This window comes from Polypterus senegalus, unplaced genomic scaffold (genome assembly GCF_016835505.1).
Source record: "Polypterus senegalus isolate Bchr_013 unplaced genomic scaffold, ASM1683550v1 scaffold_4336, whole genome shotgun sequence".
NCBI classification, from domain to species: domain Eukaryota; kingdom Metazoa; phylum Chordata; class Cladistia; order Polypteriformes; family Polypteridae; genus Polypterus; species Polypterus senegalus.
Window position 1 is genome coordinate 27,281 of NW_024384298.1, and position 25,988 is coordinate 53,268.

Here is a 25,988-nt window from a genome sequence, read left to right on the forward strand (position 1 = left end):
CCTAAAGTGGGCGCTGGGTTTTCCACTGGACTGTACCTAGACTATTGACGGGCGGCCATGCAGTGCTTTAGTGGACACGGGGTCCACTATTTGTTTGCTACAAAAAGGAGTGTTGCCCGAAACCGCTGGTCCTCTTCCAAAGGACTGGACCCCACCCAATAGCGAACTGCGCACTGTACGGTGAACGGACAGTAATGCCCGGAAAGAAACTGGTATCTGTGGTGGTAGGGACGAGCCAGACCAGCCACGAATTCTGGCTTTGGACATTAAAGACAAGTGCATTATTGGGTTGGACTTGTTGGCCCAGTGGGAGCACGTGTTGATGTGTCAAGGGCCGTCCTTTGCCTTGGTAATGAGACTGTGCCGCTCCGGTCGGGCTGGAACCGTCCCAGAAGGACTGCCAGCGTGGATTCACCTGGACACCACTGCTCACCAGCTCCCAACCGTTGTTTGGAAGTTGCAGGGATTCAAGAGAACCCCCAGGAGAGCATTGCAGCTCAGACAAATATTTCCAAATTGCTTTCATCACACGACCCCTCATCAGCTGAGACAGTTGCCGCTGTAGAGGAATTGGGCCGTCGAAGTGGTGAACATCTGAGCACGCCACAGCAACTTCAGCACCTATTGAAAGACTTTGTGGACATTTTTGCGGCTCGAGAGGAGGACTGCACCAGAACCTCTTTAGTAAAACACCACATTGACACTGGCCACGCCGCTCCCATTCGCTTGTTTCCCCACCGATTGCCTCTTGCGAAGCCAAGCTCAAGAATTGATTTGCGAGATGGTAGCTAATCTACATTATTGAGCCTTCGGACAGTCCCTGGGCCGCACCCATGGTCATGGTGCGGAAGAAAACAGGGGTTGGCGCCCTTGTGTGGACTTTCAGATTAAATGCAGTCACTCGCAAAGACTCATACCCACTGCCACGCATCGATGATGCATTGGATTATGTGGCTGGATCCTGTTGGTTCAGCACCTTGGACTTGCGCAGTGGGTATTGGCAAGTAGAACTGGCATCAGAGGACCGACCCAAAGCTGCATTCACCATCGGACAAGGGCTGTGGCAGTTTAAGGTAATGCCGTTTGGACTTTGTAACGCACCGGCCACCTTTGAAAGACTAATGGAGCGGGTCCTAAAAGACATTCCCCGAACCCGTTGTGTGGTCTATTTGGATGATCTGTTGATCCATGCCAGAGACTTTGACCAGGCTGTGCACAATTTAAGGGAGGTCCTGACCGCCATTCGTAGCGCCGGGTTGCAGTTGAACCCGCAAAGTGTAACCTTCTGCCCGACAGACCCAGTTTCTAGGACACATGAGCGAGAGTGGGATGGCTACCTACCCAGCGAAGGTGGCTGCCGTGAGCAACTGGCCCCACCAGCCAACATCACCGAACTGCAGGAGCTTCCTGGGTTTAGCCTCATTACTACAGGAGGTTTGTAAAACTTTGCAACCATTGCCAGCCCCTTGCACCGGCTGACGAGTAAGGGCCAACAGTTTGGGTGGACGGAGGATTGCGCAGCAGCTTTCCAACAACTAAAAGCTGCCCTCATCAGCCCGGTCCTGGCTTACCCTGACCCCAACCAACCTTTTGGTGTAACATAGTGTAACATAGTAGGGATGAGGATCAGCACCTCCATTCCTGAAACCATGGTCCTCAGTAAGAAAAAGGTGGACTGTCCTGTAAGAGTAGGTCGTGAGTTACTGCCTCAAGTGCATGAGTTTAAGTATCTTGGGGTCTTGAATACAAATGAGGGGAAAAGGGATGGTGCGATCGACAGATGGATTGAGGCAGCAAGTGTAGTTATATGGTCTCTATACCAATCTGTAGTGTGGAAGAAGGAGATAAATCAGAAGGCAAAGCTCTCCATTTATCTGTTGATCAACGTCCTTACCCTCACCTATGGTCATGAGCTTTGGGTAACAACTAACAGAACAACAGCTGTTCAAGCAGTTGAAATGACCTTTACCCTCAGGATGACCGAGCTGTTCCTTAGAGATAGGATAAGAAGCATAGACTTCTGGGAGAGGCACGGAGTAGAGCCACTGACCCTCCACATCGAGAAGAGTCAACTGAGGAGGTTTGGACTTCTGAAACATATATTTCCCTGCAGAGATTTTATAGGCATGACCAGCAGGGAGAAAACCCCTGATAGGATGCAGGGGCAAGCTGGGAGAATTATATCTCCCAGATGGCCTGGGAACACCTTGGGATCCCACAGTATGAGTTGGCAAGTGTGGCTGGGGAAAGGGACATCTCGTCTCACCGTTAAAACTGTTGTCCCTGTGGTCCATGGTGGAAAATTGAAATGAAATGAAAAGTGAGCAGCAGGAATTCATGAGAGGAGTGCTTCTTGGGGAACAGAGCAGCTACAAACGTCACAAATAAGAGGTGCCACTAAAGTTTGAATTCTGCTTTGTTGATAGGAATATTGACAGAGTGGTAGGCTGAGGGCATCCACTGCTTTAGATCTACTGATCTTTTTCAGCAGAGCACAAACAAGCATAGCTCATTGCATCTTGCAAGTCCTATGTTCCATAATCTCCACACCCTGTATGACTTGAAGGCCATACTGAGGCCTGTTCTGGCTGTGACCAGCAGTGACCCACAGCATTAAATAAATAAGGTGGAGACACTGAAAGGTTTAAAGAGTCTGTACAGCACAGCTCTTCTTTCTAACCCTCACTTACCTTTTTGCTTACACTGGTGTCTCCATACCCAGATGTGGCCTGCATAATCACATGACCTCTAAAGACGCTGTTCACCGAATTGAAGAAGCTGCTTTTACCAGCTCCAATCTGCCCAACCAGGAGGATTCTGGGCTGTTCCACTGACACTATCAAACTCTTGTAGTTTCGGATTTCTTCTAGAAGTTCCTTCTTTATGCTGTATGTGACAATGTAATATAAAGTAGAAAGTGGTTTGGAATTCAGAGGTAAACTTGAGGGATTCTCACTTCAGGATAAAATGCTTTAATTTCAAAGATACGCACTCATGTTGATAGAAACTGTACAGTCCCCATTACATATAGCATGTGGTGGCATGTTTGCCACATTAGGACTCACAGGCCAGAGCCAGCCATTCTGCACTCCCATTCTTCTTTCAGCCAGTCAGTTATTTACAAAATAAAAATTTCAATGCCATTTAGCAATCCTTTAGCACTTACAGTATACCTTCAGACACTCGGTGTCTTCAGACTCACACAAAGAGCACAAGACAGTGTGATGTGACATGCTGACAGACAAAAGTGATGTCTGGCTGAAGAAAAGAAGAGGAGGCAATGCCATGGGGTGAGAAAAGGAAGCCAACTCCACGCACTTCCACTCCATAAAATCCGGTCAGCATGAAATGTACGCTTGAGCACGCGCCTGCAGCCCCACCCCGACTCCTCCCATAAATTTACATATCTTAATATACAAATCAATATAAACATCACCTTCCATTCTTTGTTTGATTAAAAGACAATGGCAAAGGCACATGAAAAAAAGAATTTCAGAGAATGCTGAAGTGGAGGCAAGAAAAATGTACTATTTGTTGACTTAAGCAGTGGTATAAACAGCAAAAGGAAATTGATCGAGTGATACAGCATAGCAGATAAACTTGAAAGTTCAAGTTAATAAAATCATACAGTGTCCAAAATAAAAAAGAATTGGTCAGATATCAAAGTTGCGAAATTATAAGTCATAGCCCACCGTCTAAGTGTCAGACAGAAGTATATTAGGGTACAGAGAAAAGAATAAAAAGGGACAAAATGAAAAAAAGGTCAAAATGTCCACTTTAATCTTGAAGTTTATTTTGTCATTAAAGTAGAATGTTGCAAACTTAATCTTAAAATCAATATTTAATTTACTAGATTTTCTCAGATCCCATCATAACTAAAGTAGCACATTAAATGATTTGTACTCTATGTGTTCCTCTATGTGCTCTATGTGTGTTAATCAGTAAGTGCTTCTTAAATGGACTTTCTTTTTCACTGACAGGACACAGAATCGATTACATTCATGATGTTACAGCTAGAACATTAGAACACTCTAGACGAGAACAGGCCATTCAGCCCAACAAAGCCTGCCAGTCCTATCCACTTATTTCTTCCAAAAAAACATCAAGTCGAGTTTTGAAAATCCTAACGTCTTACTGTCTACCACACTACTTGGTAGCTTATTCCAAGTGTCAATAGCTCTTTGTGTAAAGAAAAACTTATTAATGTTTGTGCGAAATTCACCCTAACAAGTTTCCAACTTCCATCAATTCTTGATGAACTCATTTTAAAGTCACAGTCTCGATCCACTGGACTCACTCCTTTCATAATTTTAAACACTTCAATCATGTTACATCTTAATCTTCTTTTGCTTAAACTGTGAAGGCTCAGCTCTTTTAATCTTTCCTCATAATTCCCATCCCTGTAGAACTGAACCAGCCTAGTTGTTCTACTTTGGATATTTTCTTGTGCTGCTTTGTCCTTTTTGTAGCCTGGTGACCAAAACTGCACACATTACTCAAGATGTGGCCTCACCAGTGTGTTATAAAGGTTGAGCATAACCTCCTTCAATTAGTACTCCACACATCGTGCTATATATCCTGACATTCTGTTAGCCATCTTAATGGCTTCTGAACACTGATGGACCGATTGGCGAGTTTATAGTTCTTGGGATTAAACTGTTTCTGAACCATGAACTCACTACAACAAAGACTCTGAAGCATTTGCCGAGTGGGAGAGGTTCAAATAGACTGTGCTCATGGTTGAGGCAGCATGTTCTCTAGGAATAGATGCTGTATCTCAATAATCCTCTGCACTCTCGATGGAACTCGTCACACTGCTTTCCAATCAGCTGCTGTACAGCTGTGATTCCACACTCAGATACAAGGGATTAAAATACTCTGAGTGGTGCACTGCCAGTAACAATGCTAAAGCAGCTAAAAGCCATTCGGTGGACCATTCTATTGTTACAGGTTGATAGCAATCAGATGCCTTAAATTAATAAACAATATATGGTTATTTTCAGTGTATTTCATAAAAGTCGTGTCAGGGATGTGAATCTAAAAAGAGGGAAACCACACAGGAACAGAAGCAATGCTTTGGCGCTGAGTGCCACCAGTTTGCAAAACCCAGCAGATAACTTTTATATGCCATGGAATGAGCTGGCGTGAGAATATGTGTGGCTTTACACCAAGTTTAGTTTTTATACATCACAATGTGAGTGTGGAAACAGGCGTACATAAGACCGTTTTTATACATGAGGCCCCAGGCCACCACACTGGTTATCATAAAGATGAAGAACATACAAGTATAAAGGACCTTGCTACCCCCATTTCAGAAGTGCAGACACCTTAAAAAAGAGTCTACTTTGCCCTTTCTTCTCTATTTCCTCAGTTTTATGAGACCAGTCCAGCTTATCAATGATGTGGACCCCAAATTTTACAGCAGTGCACCACCTGCTCATCCATTTCCTGAATAGTGACTGGGTGTAGAGGCTGTGTGGTGCAGTAAAATCAATGAGCAGTATTTTATCAATTAATTTCAAAAAGGCATTATGTGTTAAAGGATTGTTTCCTAACTACTCAACTCTTGACTGCCTCCACGTCTTTTGCCAGTTGTAAAGTAGCACTAAAGATCTTTGGCAGCCATGCAGCCTACAATCAGGAAAAAGTACAAGCATTTAACAGCAAAGGATTAAGCAACAGGTAAAAGTTCACCCATTGATTGACAAAATGGCAAAACCATCATGAAAAGAGGCAAACTGAAATAAATATCACTGGCATTGAAAGAGCCATTTGAAAAATGTGTCATTTGGAAATGTCCCCCTGTTAAATAAGGCTACTTTTAAATAAAACCTTCAATATTTAAATGTAAAGTAACTTATATTGTTGAAACAAAATGATGACATTAAATATTCCATAATTTAATGAGTTTTTTTTTTTGTTACAATTTATTGAGTCATATATATATATTGACTTTTTCACACGATTAATTACCTCATAATTGCTATTTTATTTATTTCATTTTTGAAACAAATGGTATTTCATATTCAGGCTGGCCAGCCATCTACTGGGGGATAGAGGTTACCGGCTTTTGGCTCAGCTAATTTCTTAGTCAGGATTTCTGGAACTGCCTTTTAAATTAAACATTGAGCTCATTGTACCTCTAGTCAATCTGTGCATCAGAACTAATTTTAGCCAATATTTTACTTTTATGGCAAAAAAACAACAAAATGTTTTAGCAATGGTGAAAATATCTCTCTCTCCATTTTGACGTCAATCTCTTATTAAAGGCACAAACAAGACGGTGAAAATGTCCCCAGTTTAGCTGACTTTCCACTGTCTTCTGTATTATTTGTGATGGCTGCTTAATTGCCTTCTGATTAATAAAAAGAAATCAAAAAGAACTCACAATACTTGGGAAGCATGTCAATAACATTAGGCAAATTAGTCGAAAATAAAGATACCAGTGTGAGTTAAAAATCCTGGTGGCAGCAGTAAGCATCTCTGAATCTCAAAGCGCGGCCCATGTCAAATTATTAGATAGATAATGAAAGGTACTGTATAAGAGACAGACAGATCATCAAAAGCTGGGTAAAAGGAATAAACAAAGGGGCAAAATGTACAGGCAGATACTCACCTTGTGTTAAATTCCTGCTCCCTCCATGGTTTTTCAACCAAAGGTGGTGGTGGTGGAGGTGGTGGTGGTCGGTACTCTTCAAATTAAACAAAGTTTTAGCTGTTAATTTTGGCATTCATGACATTCACAACTTAACAAGACAGCCACATGCCAGTCTCCCCAAATCACAATCAGGTTTTTGGAACAGTGACCACCTGCAATGTCAGAGCTTGTGGTCAAATGGGCACATGCCCTCATGGTGGCAGCAGGGTGACATTTGTGTAATACACACACAGGCTTCTTCTGATCTCCACACTCCTCAAATCAGTCCAGGCATTTCACTTGGGTAAGAGATGACGTCTGTGTGTTTCTATATAATGAACTGCAGCATCAGGGACACTTGTGGTTATAATAACCAAGCTGGGTGGAAGGGTTAAAACGGCCTGAGAACAGTGTTCAATGAGTAAACGGCTCGTGTCACAACACCCCTTCGCGTCTCTCCTGCTGACAGTAGAAATACAATGCCAGGTGGGAAGAAACACAAGGCTTAAAAAATAAAATCATATAAAAGTCCATTGGGACATGGGAGCTGATCATATAAGACACCAGGAATCTGTGCTGACTCCTGATACGTACTGTTTTATAATAAGCTGACACTACGCTTGTTGCTTTCAAATGTTTGCATAAATAAACCACAGGAATATGTGAAAATTATTATATATTTTAAACTGCAAATTCCTCAAAATTTACTTTCTATTTCATTTGTTATTTTATGATGCCAAGTGATTGAAATGTGTTGTTTTTGTTTAACAAGTAAATACTGAAGCGGTTTTATGTTGAGCAGCAGTACAACTCTGGAAACTGTTTTTTTTTTGTATTTACTAAATCAATGTGAACATAATTCTTATTGAAACCATGAATTAACCCTGTAATTATAAAAGTATCAAGGTTTCCTTCCCTTACCTTATTCACATAATTGAAGATACAGAATTTCTTTTTGTTGACAAACACACATTTCAAGATGTGAAACAAAGGTGGATAGAAACAGATGGTACTTTTGTGACTCCATAATTATTTTCCATTTTGTTAATTACATAAATGATTAATTATTTCTTACTAGCCATGTGCGCCCAACTATGTTGCACGTGTTAAAGTTGTCTGTGAAGGGCTCTCTGTTTAAATGCGGCTGCCAGTCGTGAACTGGGCCCTTCGTCGCACAGCATTATGATTTTTTATAAGGGGAACAAAATTACAAAAGAAAACCCTTGGACATTGACTCGATAGGAACGGCCTACTCGGAATCTCTGTTTGAATGGTAATTATGTGGTGGTGTAGAGCATTTCTGCTTCTGTCCATTCACAGTCCGTTTGCGTTTTCATGACGCTTATCGCTTGTTGCTCTCGATGTCTTCTCAACCTTCTCCAATCTCGCAAGTTGCTTTGTGGCAATCCAAAGAGTAAGGCAATATACATAGAGCAATGGTTATAAAAGGGGGACACAAATAGGGATCACTTCACTGACATGTGAACAAGCCACGGTACAACTGTGAGACGCGCAGCACTCGCCGCTACAAGCACAATAATAATTTCGGAACATGCTGTTACGTTGTCATTCATTTTACCCACTGTCTTTCGTTAGGTACATAGGCACATACCTTTTATCTTCGGCAATCTCATTCTCTAACCAGGCCTCATTCTCTAACCAGCGTAACATTGTCCACCACCCCTTTCGTTATTCCGGTACATTGTTGACATCCGTGAGTAACAACGCGACTAAACTGGAAGGTGGTCTACGCGATGTGGAATTCGCGGACAAACAAAGATCAAGATATAAATGAAGATCTCTTTAGTTAATTTAAAGCACAACAATTTGTTTAGTTTGAATGTCTGTGTCTTGAGGTGTGACTGGAGTACTGCAGTCTTCAGTAGTATAAGCCTGGACGAGATTCGTAATGCAGTGCCTATGTTTTAGCTGTCTCTCTACTGCCATCTAGTGCTTCTTCTTCTAATTCATTAACGGAAAAACAAAGATCAAGATCCAAATGAAGATTATATATAGAGAATGTATCACAAGAGTTGTAATCTGACTGCTGGTGACACAAACAATACTTAACAAGTATAAAAAGAAAGGAGGCTGGAGTGGCGGGCCTTACCTGGTTGGGAATCGCTAGATCCCATGTCTGTCAATGTACTTCACAGCTGGAATTAGAAAGAAGAGAAATGCAATGAAGCGAGGAACATGGCGATAGGTAATGGCATGTAATCTCCTCAGAATCACACACCTTATGACTTACCACATCACTCGGCTTGAAGGGAAAATTAACATACATGTGCAATGGTAAGTAAAAATGTGAATCCTCCAAAATAAATTGTTTCATGTCATTTTAAACAGCATGCTTCTCTTGGTTTCAGTACAAAATGGATGTTTCTTCCTCCTCATAGCTGCGGAGCTGCAGGTTCAAACCAATGTCTGCTCACTGTCTGTGTAGACCAGCTGTCCAAACAAGCTGCCCAGGCTTTTCATTTGGCCTGCAATGCGTGTCTGTTTTATTTCTTATACTATGCATAAAAACCTGCCTACCCTGCAATACTCTCAGGGCCACTAGAGGTCAGTGAGCACTAAATAGTACTGATTTGAAAAACTGCCAGAGTGGAAACATTTTATCAAAAGGGGAAAAAAGACAACCAGTTGAATTGTCAAAGAAAATTGTGGGGTCTTCAATGATTACAATATGGGGAAGCACGTTAACTAAAAATATATGTTCTTGGTATTTCAGAGATAATGGGTGAGAATGACGATGAAGGAGGTGAAACTCATGAACTAATAGCAGGGTGACGTCCTCATCTGACTTAGTTATTCTTTATGAGCTCAATTTGAATACGTATAGAAATGTGCTTTCAGGACTCCATCATTACACTCCGTAGTTAAATATGGTGTCTCACAGGGATCAGTACTGGGATCTTAACTGTTTGACTTTATGTGCTTCCATTGGGAACTCTCATTAGAAAACGTCACATTCATTTTCTCTGTTTGGAAGAAGACACTCAGTTATACCTTTCATCTAAACCAAGTGACATTTCCCTGATGTTGTCCTTCATTAGTTCTCTCAGTGAGCTAAAGGAGTGGATGTATGAGAACAACTTGACTCTGAATACAGAAGAAAACACCAATGCTATTTACTGGGGGAATGATGAGACCATAGCAAGATTCTGTCACTTTTTAACTCAATTACTGAACAATAGCATGTCCTTTAAATAAAACTGATAAAAACTATTTAAATCATGTTTTTTTCATCTTAAAATGTCAAACAATTATAACATTTCCTAATTATTGAGGATACTGAGAAATGACTTTATGCCTTATTTTCTAGTAAGGCTGACTACTGCAATGTGAAGCTCACTGGCTGCTCAAATTGTGCTACAGGCAGCTTTCAGCTCATTCAAAATGCTGCCACAAGAATTATTAGAAGAACCAGAAAGTACAAACCCATAACTCCAGTTCTCAAATCCTTTCACTGACTCCTGGTTAAGTTTAGGTCTAATTTCAAAATCCTCCTTTAAACTTATAAAGCCTTAAATGGACTAGGCCCTGCTTACTTATCTGAACCTGTCACTACTAACAAATCAGAGCGCATGTTGAGATCTCAAGATGTTGGCCTGCTAAAGATTCCAACAATTTATGAAATAACAATAGAAGTTTGAGCATTTTGTTACCAGACCCTGAAGCTGTGGAATGATCTGCTTGCTAATATAAGAGATGCCCTCCATTCCCAGTCTAAGGACTCACAGCTTCAGTTTAGGATACCCTGAGTAGAGCTGCTGATTAACTGTGCAGACTGCAGTTATGCTTGTTAGTCATTTGTACAAAATTAGAAGCAATAAACTGTGTATAAACCATTAATAACTCTCCTCTATTGTGTTGCTCTTCTCATTATCTTGATGTCCACTTGGTGCCACTGCTCTCCTGCCCATAGAAAAGTCATCTAAGATAGTGGGAGCCTTGGAATCATTGAATGGAAAGATTCTCTCATCAAACTGGACAACCATCACAGACGTGACTATAAAATGACCAGCAGGGAGTGGGCGGTCAGTCAGCTGAGGTCTCCAGGACTGTCACTGTGTCTGACTCTGACTTTCTCTCTTACGACTGACTGATTTACTTTCCCCATTGATGCTGCTGACTGAGTTTTTGTTTTCCTCTCATCTTTTATCAACTGGCCGTAGTTCAAAAATTAATTAATGGACAGGTGTTGCTGGTTTTCATTTATGTTGATAAGTTTTATTTTGTTTTCTGTATGTTTTAACAAATCTGTGTCTTTAAGTGTACTAATTCTGTATTTAATAATTTGTAACATCTCTACTTGCATTTTACCTGAGGAACCGTCACAGACGACCAGCTCCAAGAATAGCACTCTACAAAAATAAACTGAATTGAATTGAAGAGGCAGCCCATATGTACAGGATTTTGGAGAAACATATGGACATTCGTTGTACTCCTGACATTATAAAAATTGTAGCAGAGAATTAGAAAATAGAAACAAAATGCTAACATATAAATCATTATAAACATCCCAACTGCTGCACCACTTCTTATTCTTGCTCTCAACCACTTCAACCATTTTTGAAAATTCTTATCCTGTAACTGCAGAGAACCAACCTTAGATCCACATTTCAAAGTCATTATACCTATTAAAATGAAGTTGCATATGTTAAAAGAATTCTTGTTTATCATGGCTGTTAAATTTTTACAAGATGTGTGCCACGGAATTGCACTTCAGTAAACTATTAATAGTATTTTTCTGTTTTATTTGTGGTGAATCTCCAAAGCTTGAGAAGTGGTGAGTGAATATTGCAGCCTTCAAACAAAACGATATTTGAAAACACAGCCCTTCAAAAGAACGTGAATCTGTCTACATGCAAAGTGAGATCATGAAAGAGATGGAGGAATGGACTTAGCATTCTGTGTAAGGCCGGTGATGTGTACTGGCAGACACTGAGATGAAGATGCCTGCAGAAGACTTAGAACAATTGATGAAGGAAGCAGCAGATCCAGTCGCAGAAGAAACCAACAGTCCTTCCAAAGACCAGCTATCAGGACCTTTACAAAGCTTATGTCGCTTACACCATTTTCAGGTTCTGTGGGTGCCACTGGGGAATGCCACGGAGACTGAGGACCCCTACTTTGTCAGCTTCTCACCTCACCAGGAAGTATTTCCAAACTACGGCTTCAGAATACCCAAAGTGCTTATAAGGAGCTGTCTGCCACTGCTTGGGGATCCAGAGTTGGGAAAAGGAGGACAAGGCTTTCATGGAGGAGTGGAGGAGGCAGTGACAAGAAAGAAGAAAGACACAGAGCTATGTCTGGAAAATCCCTTCAGGACAAACATCAGCATCATATGACTGCCTGCATTGAATGAGCCAGAAATTGTAATGGCTGATTTTAAACATCTACATCTCCTCTGTGCTGTGGAATTGCTTTCTAACTATGCGGAGCAATGCTGGCAGAGGATGGCACAGAGAAAGCAGTGGCCTGTGCCAGCCAGAACTTGACTGTGTTTGTACAGAAACTGACAACATACAAGAGGGATCTGTGGGCCATTGTAAGAGCTGAGTGTTAGTTTGGTCGCATTTATTTATTCACCATTATAACTGAACACAAGACTGTGGCAGGTTTGAGACACCTCAGATATCAGGGTTACTGATAGTACTGAACAATTATAGTTGAATGTTTAATACTTAGGTAAATATTTACTAAGTAAAAGTACATGACGAGCAAATATTTACTAAGTGAAAGTACATGACAAACTACTCAAGTAAAAGTACAATTTAGTTACTTCTGAATGAATCTAAATTAGTAAACATCCTTCATTATTCACGTTGTACTTTGGAAAATGTAAGCAGAAGGTACATAGCAATACAGTCGAGCAGGTCCTCAACTCCAGTCCTGGGGATTTTCATTCCAACCAGTTTTCTAATTAGAAGGCAGACCTAGCAAATCAATTCTGTTTAGTTTTATAGGTTGCTGGTGCCTTAATTCTCCCAATACAAATCTTTATCAAATTGTAGATTTTTCATTTTCTGAGGACATCATTAATATGTTTTGTTGTGTGGGACAGATTTGTACTTTTGGTCCTTTCTTTCTCCCTCATTTATTTCAAAACCTTTTGCTAACGCAGACACTTCATGTACTGAGATTGAAATGGACACTCGGGTTTACACGCTGTTAAATGGTGATTTGCAAATTTTATTTTGGGACCCCAGGAACACCCCCAGTCTGGACCGGCTTATACACTCACAGACAGAGACACTTAAAATGAATGTCCAGAAAATCAATAGCAAGTAATTAAGTTTAAAAAAAATGAACAAACAACACGCACACAAATCCCACCCAATTTCCCCAACAGTGATAATGACACAACTAGCGCTGAACAAATCAAACCCAACAAAACACTAAGCACAAAAGGGTAAACGGTAAACACTCACAATGCCGTCCACAGACACTCCAGTTCCACAGAGATGAGCGATGATAATCAAGTTAACAGCCTTCTAATTGTTAGGAACATTTTGTCCTACCGAGTTCCATTTGTTATGTGAAGACTTGAAGTGATTGGGAGCTAGTGGTCCCCAGATGAAGACTTAACCAACCAACATGAAACTGCAAAAACAAGCAGGACAAGAAGGTAAATCTAGAAAAACTGTAATCCAGGGAAGTTGTATTTGTGATCTGACTGAGGATGAAGCATTGAAACAAGTAGACCTAAATGATCACAAAGCTGCCAGCTTCTTCTGGTCACTTCTAAAGTCTCAGCAATCCCCTGGCAACACCTAAATCTGTCCAAAGGCAAAGTGCTCCCAAACCTGCTGGGATTTGTAGTCCATTTATGCAGCACTGATAGAAAGGATTAAAACCTAAATACAGCTGATTAAAACTAAAATTGAGCAGTTAAGGATTTTGAATCGTATCAAATGAGTTAACTAAAAGCCCCCAAAAGCACTGTGGTTGGTTTAGTAAATAAAAGGTTCTCATGAAGAATTTGGATAAAGCGAAAACCTACAGCCACTGCGGACCTCCAGGACTGGAGCCGAGTTGATGGCCCCTGCAGTAGAGGAATATTAATAACATACAGTGAATGGACATCCACACACTTATAAATAGAAACAACTGCGCTGGTAATTGAGTGTCAAACTGTACTTATTATGTACACCCTAGTAAATGCACAGCAAGCAAGTTATCAGAAAAGTATTACATGTTCGCCATTTACATTTCACTGATGCACCTTTCTACACAGATGTGCTTTGGACAAAGTTGTGCTGGCACATTCAAGAGATTTGTCAAGCTGTTAGAAACAAATAGCATGACATGTCAAACTTCATGTAATGCAGACATAATGAACTAAAGGACACAATCCACTATAAATGCCAACGCTGAATACGTCCAATGGACAGGAAATGTCACTGGGACATAAATGAGCTCATCCACCTTAATACCAGGACAAGTGTCTGTGTGTCGGTGTATCTGTGTGTCCATCTGGTTACTATGTCTCTTCCATTCAAACAGATGGTGTATCACAAACATTAGCACTGCTTTGATGAATCTTGTACCAAATGGCATGTAACTGAGACAGAGCAACCCAAAGAACACACTGGACTGCAAATGTTAATGCTGAATACGTCCGACAGACAGAAGTCTGCTTATCCAACTTAATAAAGGTCAAGTGTCTGTGTCCATCTGAGTAAATCACAAACAGTTTTAGTTATGCAATTTATTACTACAAATGTTTGTGAGGTGCCATCTGTTGGAATGACAACTACAATGCATTTTATTCAAATACATTCCACTAGATGGTGCACTGCGAACATTAACCCTGAGGGCTACATTGATATGTATGGCATACAAATTAAACTTACAGTAGATTGAACTTGGACTACAAACAATAGTAAAAATGTGAACTGAGTGAGCTAAAATTGATTAACCTGCCGGCAATAAGAACACCTGAGTAAACAGCCAGCAATTAGAAAAGCTGCGCCTTTTGACTTTCACTTAAGTGGAGTCTCCTAAATCTTTTAAACTCACGTTAAACTGACTCTGTGTATATTTTTAATGACTGCTGTAGACTGATCTTAAATTGTACATCTGTCCTGACTTGAACCCTGAATCTTTTAGATCATTCCTTTAGAATCTTAAATAAAAAAAAAATACTTTTTTGTAGTTAATGAAACCTGGGATAATTAGGATCTGAATCGAAAAAAACAGCATGAGAATGGCAAACACTTCCTGATTATCCTCCTAATCCTTGTTAACTCCATCTGAATTGAGGCCTTTAAGTTTGAGGTGCATGCTGAGCAAAGAAGGAAGACCCCAAAGAAACTGAGGAGGACCTTTGTGGACTGAACACCAAACTGAAGCAGCTCTGCACTCAGGTGTGAAAAGACTCATCTTCCATCACCTTCATTTTCTATATAAGCATTTTTAATAAGACTCTTTTTCAAATACATTTCTCTTATCAAATATATTTCCTACTGTAGATATGATCGGTTTTACCGTGTCGTTTATTTATGTTTCTTTATAGTAATTTTAATTTTATACAGTTTGATTGTGTCAGGTTATACTGTTAAGAGCACCTGGGGTCTCATGCATAACGGCGTGTGTAGAATTTGCACTACAACAGCACAAAAGCTGAAATGTGCTTACGCACAGAAAAATCCAGATGCAGGAATCTGTGCGTACTCCAACTTCCACGTTCTTCCACTCCATAAATCCCGGTCAGCGTGAAAAGTAACGCTCGTACACGCACCTTCTGTCCCGCCCCAACTCCTCCCAGAATTACGCCTCTTTGAATATGCAAATCAATGTAAATAGCCCTTAAGTTCAGCCTTCTGTGAAAAGACAATGGGAAAAGTACAAGGGAAAATAGAAGAATTTCAGCAAATACCAAGTGGAGGCAAAGAAAAAACGTACTATTTTATTTAAATTAAACTGTGGTATATTCAACAAAAGGAAGTTTATCGAGTGACATAGTGTGTCGGAGAAACTAGAAAGCTCACGTTCACAAAATCGCACAGTCCGGAAATAAAAAAGAAGTCACATATCAAAGTCACAATGAAAAGGCGAATTGTAGCTCACTGTCTGAGCTTACGGTACAGACAATAAAATAGGCACACAGTGTTTATTTTTTATTGTGTCTTCTATTTTTCTGTTCTTCATTTTGTAAAGCACTTTGAGCTAAATATTTTTGTATGAAAATGTGCTATATAAAAAAATGTTGTTGGAGTCCAAATAGATTATTCATACGTTATATGACACACTAGTGTGACCTCACCTGGAGTGCTGTGTTCATTTTTGGCCATCATATTGCAAAAAGGATATAACAGCACTAGAGAAAATCCACTGGAGGATAACTAGTATGTTTCTGGAGATCTGACCTACGAGGAGAAATGGAAGTGGAACCTTTTTCCATTTTAGCAAATGGAAAATAAGAGGCGATTAAAATTATGAAGAGAATGAGTTCAACAAGAATAGAGGAAACAGTTGGAAACTTGTTGAGACCAAATGTAACACAAATGTTAGAAGATTTTCCTTCACAGACACGTGGAAATAATTATGTAGAAGTATAGAAAACAGTAGGATTTTAGGGACCTTTTATATCTTGACTAGGTGATTTTTGAACAACAAGGTAAACATGATAGATGAGCATGCTGGGCTGAATGACCTGTTCTCATAAAAACATTTTTTTTTGTGATTAGAATTTTTTTTTTTTATGTTCAGTAATGAACAACATCATCCTCCCTACACTGCCCTGTAAAAAGGGAAGCAGAAAGAATTAAAATGGATTGATCCCAGTATAAATCGGCGAAAGAGGCTTGACAGGCACAAGAAGTCCCACAGGAGAGAGCGGAATAAGAAAATTAAGGACTAAGATTAGAGGCAACGTGTGGACACCCACCAACCAGCTCCAAACCAAGTGTGATTCTGTTCAAAATTGTAGCCAGATGATCCATTGATCTGTGCCACTGAAATTCAGGTAAGTTTAGATTAGAAAAAGAGGATATTCAGAAGTTTACAGAAGGTGAGTCAGGAGATTTCCAGCACTTAGAAGAGAAGGTACCAAACAGAATGACCTCTGCTGGATAGAAGTCCAGGTAAGAGAACAGTGGTCTGGGGGAAGAAATATATGAAGAAAATTGAATACTAATTGAGAAAATACTGAATATGCAATTGGAAACTTCATCCAAAAAGCAGAAATTCGAAGGCAGTTTAAAGGATTTGGGGGGGAAGACAGGAGAGCACGCTGCCAGACTGAAAATTAGGGTAGAGGTCCAGCAGATGCCTTACACAGACTTGGGATGATCCTGGCTTTAAATTTGGAGATAAAAAGCTGAAATTGACAATTTTTCTAATGTTCTAATGTAACACATACTTCGAACACCACTTAGCCCCTGAAGTTTTATTATAAAGCACATGCTAGTCAAACAGCACTTATCTACTCAGGTTAAATCTAAAAAGTGACTATTAGCCACAGTTGTGTTGTTTCCAAGGGTACATAACCTAAAAGCTTTACAAAGAACATTAAGCCAATGCTAACTTAAACATTACAATAACTTCTAACTAATTCATAAGTTACAGTAAGATTAATCTTTGAATACTAATAATAAACTGTAGTCATATTAAGTGATCTGACACCCTTATGCTGTTGTTGCTTAAGAGGTGTGACAACTGTAGATTAAAGCTGGTTAAAGAAGCAATAAATGTAACAGGCATTCATTCATAATTAATAAATGCATAAGTTACTAGCCAGCTAAAAAGGCCTACGAAAGAAATTAAATGCCCGATACACTCAATCCATTCTTAGCCAAGCAAGCCAAGTCTTTACTCACCGATATCGTTCTAAGTCGTCCCAAGCAGAGAAACACTCTGTGTCATCCACATCGACCTCTCTGGCACTGTCACTCACCCAATGACGGGCTTTAATGTGGCAATGCAATCAGAGCAAAGAATGTAATTGGCACAAAAAAACAAAGGAGAACCAATTGTCAGAAATACCTCAGCCTATAAATCAGGTTCAGCAGCAAAAGTAAAATGGCACAGAAGTCTATGGCCTCAGGCCGCGCCCTGATTTTTAAGTGTCGTTTTACAGAAAACTGCAGATATTCCAGATTCTTACTAACATGGTACAGTATTTTCTTGTTCTGATACATTCCATTCTACTTTGAGAAAAACAAGGCCTTCGACATCAGGAAGAGCAGGTTGCCAAATTGGAATGTCTTTTGCAGAGTTCTGTTGTTACACCGTCTTCCACACTACCTTTTGTTGTGTTCCCTTGCAGTAGCAGCTGGTCGCCTTCTTGCATCAGTAGCACTGGTGCTGGCAGGTGCATCATGATTGCTGTCAGAGTCTTCATCACTGCTGTTTTCATTGTCAGCACTCTCATTACTGCTGCTTTCATCTCCAGAAACATCACCTGGTGATAATGATATAGGTCTGTAGTCTTCATTGCTAGCATCACTGTCACTAAGACAGCTGTCATCACTTTCAACTGGTGGAACCCTGATTTGAAGTCCACCAGCTCACTTTCATAGAAAGCTGATGTGTTCATTTAGTCATTTAGTTCTGCCTCAAAATAAAGGGCAGAAATTGTATTTATATCCCAGTATGCTATTTTTACATTAATTCTAGAAATTAACTAGGATCAAAATGCAAAAAAATTGAAATCTAGGCAGAGGAATTCGAATTTCTACAATATTGCACCTAAATACAACATTATTCATATGCAGCCGTTATTGCCAAATATAGCGAAAAAGCGACACAGTGAAAACAGCATATAACTTCCGAAATTTTTGTCACATGTAGTCTATTCTGAAATATCAGCAATAGAAGAAAACAATAAGCTTATATATATTTCTATCTTAGCGCAATTTACCTCAAATGTGGAGAATTTCTCGAAATAAGCAGCCAAAATCAACGTGCACGGAAACGACAACACTTTGCTTCCATCGGGCAGTTGTAGTTTCCACTATGACTGCTAGATGGGATGAGAAAAATAAGGATAAGAAGAGAACAGAACAACGTCAGAGGAGGGTAAGAGTGATGTCAAAAGAGTGTGCCAGCAACGTGTGGCCATTCCATCTGATTGTCAGAAAAGCATCTCATGAACAACTACAAGTGCTCGATCACAAACCGCCTGCGACATTCATCCTTGTCATCTTTACTTTTTCGTAAGCTTTTTCCATAGACTATATATATATCCAGATTTTGCTATTCACATTTTCTTTTATGCTTTTCTCTACTGGTATTATTATTCACGTAATAAATACCACACTGCTTTTAATTTTCTATACTTTGTCTGTATTCTTAACGTAATTAAAGTAATGAGGTAAATTTCCTTGAGCAGCTGGAGCAGTCAGAAGTGTCATATGATCCATACTGCAAAGTTTGTCGAGCTGGATGAAGAGCTCTGTTCAGTAATGACAAACATTCAGTGGTTAATAAATGGCCTATAACCACGGATGTTGAGTCTTTGTATATTTGAATATATTCTTGGAGACCAAAAGTAATATTTAGCTCTGAGATATATCTAAGACATTGTACATTATTACAGCCTATCATAAGTAAGTCTCTTGGAGTATCAGGGAATGTGGACTGTGCATGTGTTATTCATACAGTACTTGTGTTGATTAAAGTGCTAGGGAATAATGTGCTGTGTATACGTCTTTCATATGGTACTTGTGTGGTTAGGGTCTGTGTGTGTGCGTATATCTATGTATGTGTGTGTTAATCTTAAAGTGCGACAGGAGACCAAACTAGTAATGAACTTGATGAGTACACTTACCCTTAAAGGAAGTAGGTAAAGGGTAAGTAGAGGGAAAAACCATGAAAATGTAAGCATTAAAAGTTAAATGGCACAGAAGTCTATGGCCTCAGGCCGCGCCCTGATTTTTAAGTGTCGTTTTACAGAAAACTGCAGATATTCCAGATTCTTACTGACATGGTACAGTATTTTCTTCCTCTGATACATTCCGTTCTCCTTTGAGAAAAACAAGGCCTTCGGCAGCCTGGTAAGTAGTCTGTCAACACCAATTACCTCTTTGTTTTACAAAAGTAAATGATCGATATAGATCAGACAGCCAGTGGAGGAGGTTATTTTGGAGGGATTTGAAAGAGGAGTGTCGAAGGTAACAGAGGTCTAATGTTTAAAAGACTAACAATAACCAATTAGTGATGGATGAATACTATTGACTTGTTCTCACCATTTTTACTCTGTTTTCTGATTAAGAATTTTATAAGTATAACAATCAGCAACATCATCTTACCAAAATTGCTCTGTAAAAAGGGAAGCAGAAAGAATTAAAATGTATTGATCCCAGTATACATCAGTGAGAGAGGCTCGACAGACACAAGAAGTCCCACAGGAGAGAGTGGAATAAGAAAATTAAGGATTAAGATTAGTGGCAAAGCATTGACACCCACCAACCAGCTCCAAACCAAGTGTGATTCTGTTCAATATTGCAGCCAGATGATCCATTGATCTGTGCCACTGAAAATTCAGGTAAATTTAGATTAGAAAAAGAGGATATTCAGAAGTTGACAGAAGGTGAGTCAGGAGATTTCCAGCACTTAGAAGAGAAGGTACCAAACAGAATGACCTCTGCTGGATAGAAGTCCAGGTAAGAGAACAGTGGTCTGGGGGAAGAAATATACAGGTATGAGGAAAATTGAATATTAATTGAGAAAATACTGAATATGCAATTGGAAACTTCGTCCAAAAAGCAGAAACTGGAGGGCAGTTCCAAAATCTAGGCAGAAAACTGCCAGAGACATTTAAAGGACACCAGTGACAAATCGCATCAGCAGTCTACCATAAAGGTTCCATATGGTGAGGTACAGGCAGGGTACAAATTGAAACTACTTATACTGATAATTGGAGTTTTGGTCATAGCCAAACAAGCCAAGTCTTTACTCACCGATATCGTTCTAAGCCGTCACAAGCAGAGAAACAATCCATGTCACCCGCATCAGCCATTCTGCCACCTTCACTCACTCAATGACGGGCTTTAATGTGACAATGCAATCAGAGCAGAGAATGGAATTGGCACAACAAAAACAAAGGACAACTAATTGTCAGAAATACCTTGGCCTTGTTGCCTGAATTTATTTACAATTATATACAAAAAAATCAATTATTTGTGTTTTTGCTGTCAAGTAGATGCTAAATTAAGTGCAGATTGTTAATTTGAATATAGCATATACAGTGAACCCTCGTTTATCGCAGTTAATCCGTTCCAGACTCTACCGCGATAAATGAATTTTCGCGAAGTAGGATTCTTTATTTATAAATCGAACATTTTCGCACTTAGAGTATAGAAAACCTGTTTACGACCTTTTAAATACGTTTTTTAACATTATTAGAGCCCTCTAGGCATGAACAAACACCCGTTAGTCACCATTACGTGCGTATTACCCAATATATTACACAAAATAAGAGAAAATAAGACATATTAGATGTTACAAATATAATATTATTATTGTAATGTACAATTAATTACACACACACCGTTCTTACACACAACCACTAACCTATGAAGGCCTCAGTAGGAGAGTCTTAAGGTGGTTCAGTATCCTCAGCAGGTGCATCGTTGCCTTCTTCCGCTGAAGCAGTCCTAGGAGTGGGCAGTGGGTGTCTGGGTGCGCGGCTGAAAAACATCGTGATAGGCAGTTGCTGCCGCTGTCTTTTCATTTGCGCGAGTTGGCTTTTGTATGGTTCGATCGCTCCATCAAGCGCATTCTGGAACTGCAATGCACGCATCATTTGTGGGTCCCATTCGCCAATCATGTCCTGTACTTCCTTAACAGTTCTCATGACTTGTGAGAGACGCTCAAGTGTAAGGCCAACTTCCTCCTCCTGACCCCCAGGAACCTCTGGCTGCTCCTGCTCCTCCTCCTCACTCGCAGATTTAGTCATCTCCACCAGATCCTCGTCATTTAAGGGGTCCGAGTGTGACTCCAGCAGCTCATCCACGTCATCGCGAGTCATATCCGCGAAACGTTCTCCTGTCAGCATGTGGGCTAGCCTAACTGCCTTATCCACTGCCGAGTCGCTTATATCCTCTGGGGCGAGTCCTCTGTAGTCGTGGACAATTTCAGGCCACAACATCTTCCAGCTAGCCTTCACGGTCTCCGTCTTTATGTCCTTCAATGCAGCCTGGATGTTCTTCAGACAGGTTGCGATGGTATACTGCCGCCAGTACTCCTTCAGCAAGAAGTTCTGCTCAAAGTTCATGCCTTCGACGAGATGCTGCAGGGTGTTTCACGTGTAGAGGGCTTTGAACGCGCGAATAACGCCTTGATCCATGGGCTGGATCAGCGAAGTGGTGTTGGGAGGAAGGAACTCGATCCGCACACCGCCGTAGGATAGGTCTTGCGCATGACCTCCAGCATTGTCCATGAGGAGAAGGACATTAAACTCGAGTCCCTTCTCCGCGAGATACAGCTTGACTTGGGGGATGAAGCACTCGTGAAACCAGTCCGATGACAGCTGCTTTGTGATTCAGCCCTTGTTGTTGTGCATCCAATGCACTGGCAGCTGGTTCTTGTTTTTATTCTTCAGGGCTCTAGGGTTCTTGGCTTTATAGATAAGGGCAGGCTTGAGCAAAAATCCCTCAGCATTTCCACACATAACAATAGTCACGCGATCTTTAAACGCCTTGAACCACGGACCTTGGCCTCATCCTTGAAAATGAATGTCCGGGAAGGCATTCTTTTCCAGAAAAGTCCTGTTTCATCCATATTGAACACCTGTTCTGGATGATACTTGCCCTCCTCAAGGATTTTTTTGAACGTGTTGTTCACGTAGTCCTCTGCTGCAGGCTGATCAGCAGAGGCAGCTTCTCCGTGGAGAACGACACTCTTCAGATGATACCTCTTCTGGAACTTTTCAAACCAACCCTTGCTCGCCGTGAAATCTATAAATGTTGCAGAAGAGGGTCCTGGCTGAGGATCGTCCGCCGTAAAGCGCTGATAGAGCTGCCTTGCCTTCTCCCGGATGACCAGCGAATCCAACGGAATGTTTTTCTTGCGGCTGTCGCTGATCCAAATTGCTAGGACAGAGTCCATTTTCACAATGAACTTATTACGACTTGTCACAATGCGCTTTGCTTCTTTGTTGAAAGAGACAGTAGCCGTTTCACGGATGTTCTTTTCATCTTTACGGATGTACCGAACAGTAGACTCATTCAAGTTGTAATGCCGGGCAACCTCCATGATTTTCTTGCCATCTCTGATCATATCCAAGAGTTTCACCTTCTCCTGGATGGTAAGCATATTCCTCTGGCGCTTAGTTTTATTTTCAGAAGGCTTAGAAAAAGCAGCACGTTTAGGAGCCATTGTGGGGCTTAGATAAAAGTTCTCATAAAGCGCATGCGTAGTGACTTAAGCGTGTATGAAAAATCGCGATAGAGTGAAGCCGCGAAAGTCGAAGCGCGATACAGCGAGGGATTACTGTACTGTATAATAGATATAAATGTAGCTATGATGCAAATTAGTGACATTAGGAATAATTGGGTATACTGTAATAGTAATTAAATAAACTTTCCACTCTCCGGTATGTAGATTATTTATTGATGCTGTTATTGATCAGTTCCTCCAGTCAGCAATCCAAATTGCAAAAATTTGACAAAAATCTGTAAATTGTCATGAAATTAACAAAAACTCATATGAGGAGAAACAGTCTTACTCATGGAATTCTCAAAAGCAGTTGTTGTTCTTGTTGAGGCGCAGGTGAACATTGCACTTTGGACATTTGATTACAGTCTGGCCCTTAGAATTTGGGCGTTTGCAGTGTTGCCGTCCACTTTCAACCACTGGCCAGATACCCACAGCATCTGAATGGACTTCCAGTGTTGGAATAGCCTTAGCTGGACCTCGATGTTTCTTCTTTTCAAAATCCCTTTCAACATCAGATGAAGGCCGTACCCTCTTCTTTCTTGACATAGCCTTGCCTTGCATGCAGAGTGTATGTGCAATTGATGTTCTAAAAGCAAGCAAATCCTTCTGCTTCTTTCTTGGAACATTCAGTGAATCACAATCACGTCGATACAACAACCAGCTGTTTACAATGACTGTATCAACAAAATGAAAAAAGAACCTATCATAGTACTTTTTTGACCTTATGTGGATGCGATAATATGCAATTAGTGCGTGAAGAGAATCATCGCCGCCCATGAACTTGTTGTACAGGCTGATGATGTTTGGACATTCTATAGACACTTTCTTTTTCGACTTTCTATCCAATTTTCTACGTAAGAAACAGGCTGGGCACTGGCAAAAGTGCTGGCAACGATCACCCCTCTATTGTCAAACCATTTTACTGCTCTTATTTCTACATGGACTACAACAACCTTTTTCTCTTCAAATATTCCTCTTCCCTTCTTCTTTATATTGGTGTCTATGCTGAAATTGCACCCTTGCAGGTGAATTTGCGGCACAGTCCCAGGGGTGATATTCCCTTGTTCGCGAGAGCAACAAACAAATCCAAGGAAGAAAACCAGTTGTCAAAATACAGTAAGTGATTGAGAGCACCACGAATAACTTGTGCAAGCTTTAGCACAATGTTTCCACTTGCACCAGTGTTAGGTTCTCCAGGTACAGGATCTATTTTCCCTGCCAATATGTCAAATGAATGCACCAGGCCTTACATATCTCAAAGCACAAAGATTTTGTATCCCCATCTGTATGGCTTCTTGGGGATATATTGCTTTAGACTAGATCTACCTTTGAATGGCACCTTTTGCTCATCAATAGACAACATTTCAGATTTTGGGAGAAGTGAATCAATAATTGGCCTAATTTTGAAAAGCTTATTGTAATTTCCATCATTGTTGGCTGGCATGTTGCCGTTGTCATTGAAATGAATGAATTTTTTAATTTGTTCCCATCCCGTCTTGGGATATCGGATATTGGAGACACAGTGGTGAGAAACTGAGTAAGAGAGGGGGACGAGGGAGAGAGAGCGGGTGTCCTAACCTTAATTTGGAAAAATCCTCGGGGATCATAACCACTTGCATATGCAGCTAAGACATAAGTTCCTGAATCATGAAGAGAAGGATTCTTCAGAGTAATGATTAATGGATTGCAATGATTCTTGGTACACTCATTAGGGGCGTGTCCCTTTAAAATAGAGAATCGAGTTTTCAGGCCATACTGTGTAGCCTGCCAAGGTTCATAACCCCAGTCATTCGGTCCTGTATTTGCCAACACATCGCTCCAAAATCCACATTCAGAGTCCTCTGAGGAGGAACCTGAATCAGAGTCACACCAAGGGTAGCTTACACAAACATATTTGTCAGGCCATTCCCATTGTTCCTGTCTGCCAGTACAGGGGGCAATTGCACAAAAATCAACCTGGAATGAGGCAGTTTCCTCCACCTGGAAAGTCAGTGTCACCCGTGAAGTGGATAATGGAATGGAAAACAATAAGATTATGTATATTAAGGGTGCCATCTTTACAGTGCGAAGCGTGAATCCAGGCGGGCAATTCTTCAACCTTTACGGTGTGTGGTATGGACAGAAGAACTTCTAACGGTCCTCTCCACCTAGGCTGATGCCAGTGTTTCCTCCGAGTGTCTTGAACCAGAATCCAGGTGCCTAAGGGAATCGGCAAGTTTTCAGATGGAGGGCTGGTTCGCCAGGCCTGATTAACCTGTTCGTGGACTTCCTTCAGGGATGCTCGGAGACCTGTAAGACTAGAGAGAAGATCATTGTCCACGGTATGCAGGTTCACAATTCCTATAACCATGCCAACGGGCATGGGTCGTCCAATAGTCCCAATTGTCGGTATGTCCGTCCCCTCAATCCCATTAGGGCCAGGGGCAGAGCGTCTGGCCATGATAAATTGGTTTGTTCACAAATTTTTGCAAGCTTAGCCTTTAGGGTGCCATTGCATCGTTCTACGATACCCCCACTTTGTGGATGATATTTGCAGTAATGATGTACATTGATCTGCAGCCAGGTGGTTAATTCATTTATAATGGAATTCACAAAGTGAGTACCATTGTCTGTTTGTAACTTTTGCGGGATGCCCCATCTTGGAATAATTTCTTTTATTAGTGCCTTAGCAACTGTTTTAGCATCATTGTGTTTAGAAGGGAAAGCTTCTACCCATCAGGAGAACACATCGACAATCACAAGGCAATATCGGTAACCTCTAGACGGTGTTAGCTCAATGAAATCCATTTGGAGGTGCTCAAACGGACCCATTGGGTTAGGAGTAACGGCGGGACTTACCTGTGTGCCTTTTCCTACATTAAACCTTTGACATAAAGCACAGCGTCTACAGAATTGCTCTGCATATGTAGAGAAGCCTACAGCTTCCCAATGTTTTTCAACATCCCGACCATGGCAT

General features: G+C 40.7%; 1 protein-coding gene across 1 annotated transcript; it reads right to left on the reverse strand.

Moving 5' to 3' along the window:
* Positions 1-2,594: 2,594 nt before the first annotated feature.
* Positions 2,595-17,612, reverse strand: LOC120521926 (interferon-induced protein 44-like). The gene is made up of 4 exons (XM_039743195.1): positions 17,470-17,612; positions 8,748-8,793; positions 6,617-6,692; positions 2,595-2,886 (listed from the first exon to the last, which is right to left on the reverse strand). Exons 2-4 carry the CDS (start codon positions 8,770-8,772, stop codon positions 2,676-2,678), a joined length of 312 nt encoding a protein of 103 aa, XP_039599129.1. The 5' UTR covers positions 8,773-8,793; positions 17,470-17,612; the 3' UTR covers positions 2,595-2,675.
* Positions 17,613-25,988: the final 8,376 nt, after the last annotated feature.

What these genes read in the sequence shown, in the direction of transcription:
- LOC120521926 (XM_039743195.1), bottom strand. Translation starts at nt 8,772, where the DNA reads ATGGGATCTAGCGATTCCCAACCAG. An exon ending in ATCTAGCGATTCCCAACCAG is followed by an intron (nt 6,693 to 8,747) that starts GTAAGGCCCGCC and finishes TTTAATTTGAAG; the next exon opens with AGTACCGACCACCACCACCT. An exon ending in GAGCAGGAATTTAACACAAG is followed by an intron (nt 2,887 to 6,616) that starts GTGAGTATCTGC and finishes TGTCACATACAG; the next exon opens with CATAAAGAAGGAACTTCTAG.